Source organism: Pipistrellus hanaki (assembly GCF_964339955.1).
Source record: "Pipistrellus hanaki genome assembly, chromosome: 2".
Lineage (NCBI taxonomy): Eukaryota > Metazoa > Chordata > Mammalia > Chiroptera > Vespertilionidae > Pipistrellus > Pipistrellus hanaki.
Genome location: NC_140504.1, coordinates 65,269,571 through 65,279,291, shown reverse-complemented (window position 1 = coordinate 65,279,291; position 9,721 = coordinate 65,269,571). Strand labels below are relative to the sequence as shown.

Here is a 9,721-nt window from a genome sequence, read left to right as displayed (position 1 = left end):
TTTCTGAATATAAAATTAACTAGCACTCACTGAAAAATTACCAAACAGGTGAAAGCTTAAATAAGAGAAAAATTCCTATAATCTTAATGGACAATTGTTAGTGAACTTTGAGTTATATCAGACATTTAAAAAGACTTAACAGCTGTTTCTGTAAACTTTTTTGTCTCAGGAAAGTCTGAGGACTTGACTCATGTTCAATCTTCTTTGCAATATTAACTGAAAAAACCTTTAGTAATTTAACTAAAGAAGGCACATATTAAAAGAGAATCTGGCCAGGGACTAGGTACAATACCAAGCCATACCTCCCTTATTATGGAAACAGGGACCTGAGTAATTGGGATTGAGGAGATGCAGCCGTGCCAAAGAATTGAGGCTAGTGGCAGATATTTGAGAGAGCAGTGCGACTAGATTCAAAGCTAAATGAATTTGTACAGCACAGACAATATAGACCAGTGTTTCCCAACCTTCTCTCATGATGAGAATCACCTGGTGGAGTTGTTAAAACACAGATTCCTGAATCCCAACTAAGAAGTGCTAAACTAGGATTTTTGGGAACATATAGGTAAAATTGTATACTTAACTATTGCTCTAAGACAGATGTTATATACAGAGCACTAAGTTAGGTATGCAATTTTACCTATATGTTCTCAAAAATCCTAGTTTAGCACTTCTTAGTTGGGATTCAGGAATCTGTGTTTTAACAACTCCACCAGGTGATTCTCATCATGAGAGAAGGTTGGGAAACACTGATCTAGACAATGCTATCATCATAACTTTGCACAGTGACAGATGGGTACGGACTTGTGCTGATTACTTTGTAAGGTATATAAATGTCTGTTCACTATGTTGTACACTTAAAACCAATGTAGTAGCCCTGGCTGGTTTGGCTCATGGATAGAGCATTGGCCTGCAGACTGAGGGATCCTGGATTTGATTCTGGTTGGGGGTACATGGTTGTGGGCTTGGTCCCCGGAGGGAGGTGTCGGGAAGGCAGTTGATCAGTGATTCTCTCTCATCATGGATGTTTCTATCTCCCTCTCCTTTCCTCTCTGAAATAAATAAAAATATATTTAATAAAAACTAATATAGTATTATATGTCAACCTCTCCCCTCCCCCAGTACATGAATTTTGTGCACTGGGCCTCTGATTCTGTAAGCATCATGACAGGAACATTGCAAACTGTGCCTAGGAGGTGCAACACAACAGTTACATTGTTGTATGTGCTGGGCTATTTCTTATATCTAAATAAACTTATGTTGGGTGAATCCTGATGTGTTCTAAGAATTTAATATTTAAGCTGAACTCCAAACAAATAGAATAGAAAAAACAGACATTTTTATCACCACACAAATAATTCAGCATTATAGTCTCATTGTATAAGATTAAAATAATGTAGAATTTATAAAGTTTCTTTCCTTTAATCTTCCCTTGTTTTTAATCACTAATTTAATTTTCTTCTTTTGCTAGGTCTATTCAGGTTTTCTATTACTTTGCAAGTCAGTTTTGGTAATTTGCATCTTTCTAGAAATTTCTCCATTCATCTGTTTAATTATTAGGCATATAAAGTTGTTCATATTTTCTTTTAATTATTTTTTATTCCTATAGGATCTCTACTTATGTTTATCAATTTTACTGATCTTTACCAAAAAAACAGCTCTTAGTTCCATTATTTTTTTAAATTGTTTTTATGTTTCTGTTCTACTGATTTCTGCTCTGATCTTTATTTTCTTCTCTCTACTTTAAGCTTGATTTCTTCCTTCTTGTTTGTCAAGCAGAAGATTATTGATTTAGATTGTTATGCTTGAAATTATGAAGGCATTTTCTTCTAAACACTGCTTAAGCTGCATCCCATTGTGTTTTTACTTTCATTCAGTTTAAAGTATTTTGTAATTTCTCTTGTGGGTTTTTTTGCCCATGAGTTATTTAAATATATTTTTATTGATTTCAGAGAGGAAGGGAGAGGGAGAGAGAGATACAATCATCAATGATGAGAGAATATTATTGATCGACTGCCTCCTGCATGCCCCCTACTGGGGATCAAGCCTGCAACCCAGGCATGTGCCCCTGACAGGAATCAAACCCAGGACCCTTCAGTTCATAGACCAATGGTCTGTCCACTGAGCCAAGCCAGCTAGGGCTGACCAGTTATTTAGAAGTCTGTTTTTTATTTTCCAAATATTTAGGGACTTCCCAAATATCTTCCTATTGTTGATTTCTAATTTTATTCCATTATGACCATAAAAATATTTGGTTTTGGTATTATTTCAATCCCTTTAATTGTGAGAGACTTGCTTTATGAAAAAGCTTATACCATTCTATCCCGAAGATTGTTCTAGGTGTGCTTAAACACAGTGTATTTTGTTGCTCTGTGGAGAATACTCTTTACAGGTCAATTAAGTCCATTTAATAGTGTTGTTCAAGGCTTCTATATTCTTGGTTCATTTTCTCTCAAGTTCTATCAATTAATGAGTCAAAAGTAGATAAAACTTCAATGATGGCTATTGTATTTTCTATTTCTCCTTAAATTGCGTTGGTTTTTGATTCATTTGTTTTGGGGTTCTATTGTTATAAGCATATATATTTATAATGTTTATATGTTTCTGATGTATTAATTCTCTTATCATTATGAAATATTCTCTACAACATCATCACTAGTAATATTTTTTTCCCTTGACATCTGTTTCATTCCAGATTAATATAGTCACTCTCTGTTATGGTTACTATATGCATGCATTTTTGTCTCATCCATTTACCCTCACCTATTTGTATCTCTGAATTGTAAGTATTTCTTAAAATTATAAGATTATAAAATTCTAATTCTAAATTTTATAAAATTATAAAATTCTATAGTTCATAAGATCTTGGATTTATTTTTTTTATCTATTCTACCTCTGATTTTTTAGTGCAGTTTTCAGCTTATTCACTTTTGATGTAATGATTAATATAATTGGACTTATATTTGCCATTTTGCTATGTGTTATCTACATACCTCATTAATTTTTTTGTTCCCCTATTCCCTACTACTATTTTTATGCTAAATGAAAACTTTGAATACCATTTTAATTCCCCTGTTGATTATTTAACTGTATTCTTTGAGGTTTTTTTGTTTTTGTTGTTATTGTAGGGATTTAAATATTCATTTTTAACTTTCAAAATTCACTTAAAGTTAGTACTGTCTTAATTTTAGTAAAAAATATATATAAATATTTATTATAGTATCAGTAAAGCTCCATTTCATTTCTGTGTTATTTGTGTTATTATCATATATAAAAAGCTCCATATCTATTATAAAACTAATAATATTTTTGAATTATGATGTTAAGAAATCTCCTGATTTTAAATAAATTAAGAAAGAGAAAAAGTATACATATACACACATAGTTTTTTTTTTATTTACTCAAATATTCCTGAGACATCCATTCCTTCTGTGCATCTGAGTTAGTATTTTGTGTAATTTCCTTCAGCTTAAAGGGTTTACTTTACTTTGTGTGTGGTTTTCCCTGTAAGTCAGGTCTGCAGTGAATTCTATCATTTTTTTGTTTAACTAGGAATGTATTTGTTTTGATTTTTTTATAAAAGAATAATTTCATGCCCGAGCTGATTTGGGTCAGTGGATAGAGCATTGGCCTATAGACTGAAGGGTCCTAAGGTTGATTCCAGTCAAGGGCACTTGTCTGGGTTGCAGGCTCAATCCCCAATAAGGGAAGAGCCAATCAATGATTCTCATTATTGATGTTTCTATCTTTCTTTCCCTCTCTCTTCCTCTCTGAAATCAATGAAAATATTAAAAAATAAGTAAGAAAATAAATGAGAATTAAAAAGTCAAATATAAAGTCAAAGTCCCTTGCTAAAAACTACTCTTCATAATTTGGATCCCCTTGCATGAAAAAAAGAAGAAAAATATATATGAGTGTTTGTATAATATATATATATATATATATATATATATATATATACACAGTATATATATATATATATATATATATATATATATATGCACAAAGATAAAAATAAATACCTATCAGGATAAAGATTAATTATCCAAATAATAGTAACCATAAAAGAGAAAATTAAAAACTGGGACTTTTTTTTAATACTCTATGACCCATTTTTTTCTGAGTGTGGAAGCTCTGACTGGCAGCTGCCATTCTGATATTTTAAAAAAAAATTGTCAACAAAAACTCGATTTTGTTGGACTTAAAATTCTCATTTCTTGACAGGTGCCCATCAAAATTACATACCTTCTCCCCAAAATTTCTACAATATTTCTGTCAGGACAGTTCTGCTTAGTCTAGATATCTTATAAACTTCATTTTGATAACAGATCTCATTAAAAAGTACTATGGAAGCCTCATATTTATTTATCATTTGAATGCTCATGAAGCTATTATTCAAATTTCTGAATTCACTCACTCATGTATTTTGTAACAGGCATATATCATTGGACTTTTTTTACATTCTGATAATGTCTCTATTTGCTCAGCCATCTATATTTAATGAAAAGCTATCACTTTTTTCCCCGGCAAATTTCAAACACCAGTGGAGCTATCTAATACAAAAATCATGAACTTTCTGTGTGACCTTGGATAATCTTGCTCTATCTCCTGATTATATAAATCTATGGAACAGGAGACATTATAATGTAGATCACTTTTCAAAAATATTATCGTCATTGGAAATCGTGAAGTAGTTAAAGTTTTTCAGCCTAAGTTTTACTGTTTTGAAGATACCAATCATGGATTATGTTCATTAACTCCTTTAAGCTATTAAAATGTGTACCACAGATAGCCTGAGTGACCTGAAAAGGGAGAGTATACCCTTTCTCTGTCTTTGCTCATCTCTTCTTCCCTGTCTTCCCCAGATTTCCACATTTGAGGCAGAGAAGCTCTGAGGCAGCTTCAGACACTGTCCCAACTTGTGGGTTTAATTTGACTCTCTCTTCTTTTGGGCTATCTCAAGAGGTACACCCACCTCCTGGGCTAACCACAGAATTCCTGCACTTTTACCTGAATCATTCTTACTGAGTTGACCGTCTCTGCAGCCAAAGCCAACTACTGAACACCCTTATTCTTTCTGAATTGTGCTTTATGGCATAGCTTGATAGGGGTGTCTTTGTTCCTTTTTTTTTTTTTTTTTAATCCTCTGCATTGTCCTTGTTCTAATAAGGGGATGCCTGCACCTACGTTTCCAGTTCTGAGACCACTTCTTTCTCCCATGCATGTTCTCGGTATGTCCCAGTTGATCCAAATGGGCATCTACCTTGTCCATGTTCCAAAGTCCTGTTTTGATAATCTATGCAGTTGCCTTTCCAGCCTGAGGCTCCTATTCTCCTTGCCAGTTATCCTATTTCAGGACCAGAGCTCAACCCCCCAACGCTGCCCCACAGCTGGGCTCTCTCCTCTTAAGGGATGTCTCAGGTGCTCAAAGTCTGGGCTTTAGCTTTCCAGCAGTCTCTATTCCTGTGTTCTACCCAATTGTTGAATAGATCCTATTGGCTTAGAAAAAGCTTATTTAAACGGTTATTCTATTTTCTTTTCTTTTTTAGGACTCATCAAGCCTTTAATATGCTTGCATTCAGAAAGGTGAAAATAACAGTTTTTCTAAATATATTTGTTGAAGGAACATTAGTTTTCCAAGTTTCTTAAAGGCCTAGTGTTATACAAAACATATTTTGAAGATGCTTTAAAAAAATAATAATATTAGCTGAGGAAGTCTACATGGTCTATTTCCGTTTTACGGATTCTGATTAAATGATTCACAAGAACTGTTTTTGGAGAAGGTGAGAAAAGTAGCAAAATCTGTTAGTGTTTAGTCAACTCTGTCCAAAGAGTAAGGAAGCCTTCATTTTGGTTCTAGGGTAGGGGTGTCGAACTCAATCAGAGAAGGGGCCAAAATCTAAAATCCAGCCTAAATCGCGGGCCGAATGGTTTACTGAACAGTCATAAACTGACAATGTCATAAACTGACAGCGGAGTGCAGTGATGACAGCGCGGTGCGGGCCACATTGCAAGGCCTGGCGGGCTGGATTTGGCCCGCGGGCCTTGTGTTTGACACATGTGTTCTAGGGAGTTGTTTTCTGTAATGAAGCAAGGAGAAAGCGGAGGACTAGCATTCCTTTATTTGCTCATTGTGAGAATATTTATTGAGAACTTCAATGTGCCAGGCATCATTCTAGAGGCTGGAATTTTAATGATGGATAAGATCAATACCCTCCCTGCCCTTAATAATCTTAGAGAAATCAGCCAGAGTAAAATATCCTGCCGGCCACCTATTGTACTATCTTTGCTCTGAGTCTATGCATCAAGTCTCAGCTTAAAGTTTCCTTTTCTAAAGTTTAAGTACAACTCTTTTTGTGATAAACTGAATTCAGGTTTGTCATTCTTCTACCATTAAAGAAAATTGGTGGACTACATAAGCAAATAGGCATAGGCTCGGCCAGCAGATACATACACACAGAAGCGCATAGAAACCACATATGTTCATAGATACCACTGGGGAAACCTTTATCTGACTGATGCTAAACATAAAATGTTGCTATTGATGTACATATGAGTTTTTTCAGAGCGTTGTTCAGAACTCTTGCATTAAAACAACCAGGGGGTGCTTGTGAAAATGCAAGTGTCTGGGCTCGACTCCACATATTCTGATTTAGAGGGTCTCAGGAATATACATGTTAAATTAGGACCACATAACATATCTATGCTACTTACATTTAAAAACTTCTGATTATCGAGTCTCTGGTTGGGGACTGAGAGCTGAAGCTTGCTGCCAAGCAGAACTAGATTGCCAGAGGGAGTCACATTGGCTGGGGTGAGGGCTGGCAGGACAAAAGGCAGGCACTCGTTCTCCTAGTGGAATAATGTAGAGAAGGTACCTGATATAAGTAGTATTCAAACGTGTTAATCCTCTTTCTTTTCTCATGTTTCAAAAAACAACAACAACAACAAGAAAAGACACAACCACCGGCAGTTTAGCACACCTGGGGCTTCTCACTATTTCCTCCCCAGAAAGTACATTTTATTTTATTTCCATCTAAACTCATTAGTGAAGAGATCCCTGTATTCTTTCTAGAAAGACTGGAGATCCCTCTTAGTCTAATTTAAAATTTGATTTCATTGTTTAGTTTTAAGTGAGTTTTCAGTATTGATAAAAATTTAAATACCACAGTACGGAGCATCGTGGGATTTTCTCACGTTACACAAAAAGAGAGCCTACTAGTTTCAGATCAAAAGCCTAAAAGCCTCAGTCACCACATTTCCTGTTTGTAACTGAACAGGGTACACACGAAAGATGTTAAGAAACAAATGAGAGAAAAAACTGAGGTAGAGACAAAGACAAGTTTTACTGCCACACTTCTTTGAGATAACAAAGCAACGTTACTTGGAAACAAAAGTTTGTGGGAGCATTTTTAATCCATGTGTTTACCTTATGGCTGCATAAGGATTTCTCTCAGAAAAGAAGCATGTCAGGTAAGTGGCATTTTTAATTATTTTGTTCCATTCCTATGTCTAAAATTCCACTTAATAATTTTCGAGTCTCCAGCAAGGGCACTTAAGATTTGAAAGTAAATTAGTTTACACTTTCTTTCTTTTAAAATATATTTTTATTGATTTCAGAGAGGAAGGGAGAGTGAAAGAGAGATAGAAACATCAATGATGAGAGAGAATCATTGATCGGCTGCCTCCTGCATGCCCCCTAACAGGGATAGAACCAGCAACCCAGACATGTGCCCTTGACTGGAATGATAATTTTGCAAAGGCCAGTGGAAATCCTATCACTTGTGGAATGAAGTTAATCCACATTGATTAGCTGTGTCTCTTCCATGTAGATAGTTCACCCCTCTTTTATTATTTTACTTGCTTCCTATTTCTTTAATAAAAAATTATTCATGATAACAGAAAAGATACATATTTATTAAGCGTGAGAACTGTGAAATATATATAAGAAAGAAAAAAATTTACATAGTTCTCATTTCCTTAAGAAAACACCATGAAGATAGTGCATTGTATTTCCTTCCAATTTTTATTTCTTTACATTCTACATGGTTTGCTTTTCATAACTGAAATAATAATGTACATAAAATCATAATCCAGCTCTTTTCACAAACATTATGACATAATTATTTCCCTTTTTATAATAATTTCTGCCTGATTATTGTACATGAATGCACAAAATAACATCTATTGGGTTAATTATAGTTTACTTGTTTATTATTGGACATTTATATTGTATCCATTTTTATATTTTTAAATGACAGAAAAATGAACATCTTTGTAGCTTTTTCTATATTTAGAATTATCCTTTGGGGCAAGATTTCTAGAGCTGGGATTACTGAGTAAGAGGTTATGAACACTTTCTGTCCCATTTCTACCAAACTGCTTTTCCAACAGCAATGCCAAGTCACTCTCCTAGCAGTGCTTCCCCTTAATAGGCTGATCTAATTAAAAAATCTTCACTAATAAAAAGCACAACATGTTGACCCATTGTTTAATATACATTACTTTGATTATAATGAGGTTGAACATTTTTGCATGGGTTTTTTAATTGTTTATAATTCTACCATTTGTAAATTGTCTGATCACATCTTTTGCTTAATTTTTGTGCATATAGTACTTTTAATGTTAATTTGTATGAGCTATTTATAATGATATCATATCTGACAACTTCTGTGAATTTGTTTCCAGTATTTTGTTTGCTGGATTTTAAAATCAATTGATTGGACTAGCTACACAAGGGTGTGTAAGCTGACATACAGTTTTCATCTTTTCCAGGGTTCATAGATTATCGAAGAACACAAACAATTGTCCAGGTTTTGCTAGTGTCCTGCAAGAAATGAATGCAGCAATTATATAAACAGTTGCTATGAGCTAGTGGTGATAGGGAGTTGGGAGAGGCCAAAGTCAGTGAATATGACATTCAGCTATTTCCAGTATTAACTAACGGTAATTTTTTAAGGGATATGGTACAATTTCCATAGCACTTTGAAATTTAGATTTTTCCTTTAGGTGTATGGCAGGAGCTCCTCCTTTAAGACCTAGTACAATTCCACAGAAGAGACAAAAAAAAAAATAAACTATTCATCATAAAAGCCTCATAGATCTTAAAACAAAAGAAGAAACCTTAATGCAAAATAAGATGACAATCAAATAATAATATTTTTTTACACTAAGATAGGTAATGAAAAGAAAGAAAAAGTTTGAACACAAGAAAAAATGAAATTTCTAGCTAATTAAAACATGTATGAAAATAAAAACCCAAATCTTCCCTTTTCTCTTACCTGCATGCCTTATTGTCACTGGATCAATAAATGTGCTGGTATAATAATTCTTACTATGTTTCTGCATCCACACAAAATCAGTACTCGCTGAGTCAAATGATAAAAACACCCCCTTTGGGCTACCATTAATATAGCTCAAACAATGATTCACAATGTAGTTACATTGCTGTTTTTCCATAAAAGAATTTTATGGTATTTGTTTCAATTTTCTTTTCCGTTGAGCCTCAGTCACCTTTTTCTTAAAAACAATGAAAGCCTTTCTTTTAGAAACTAGGTAGGTAGGAATGATTTATGACTCATCTTTTAAATTCATATCTTCTTTAAAACAAGAGTAAGTTAAACAACATGTTTCATTATTTAATTTAGATAGTTTGGCAATGATGTTAAGGAAAATCAATCCAGGAAAAATTGTCACTTTAGAGGTCACAGCTGAGAAATAAAAT

General features: G+C 33.9%; 1 protein-coding gene across 2 annotated transcripts in view; it reads left to right on the top strand.

Annotated features, from left to right (window-relative positions):
- The first annotated feature begins 7,223 nt into the window (after positions 1-7,223).
- The window catches only part of TRAT1 (T cell receptor associated transmembrane adaptor 1), a 34,721-nt gene continuing 32,223 nt past the window's right edge, over positions 7,224-9,721 (top strand). The window contains exon 1 of one of the 2 annotated variants that reach the window (XM_084874074.1): positions 7,224-7,470. In XM_084874074.1, the coding sequence (XP_084730200.1) occupies positions 7,464-7,470 (7 nt within the window). In that variant the 5' untranslated portion in view covers positions 7,224-7,463. The remainder of the gene's footprint in view (positions 7,471-9,721) is intronic. The other variant, XM_084874075.1, reaches the window with a different exon arrangement.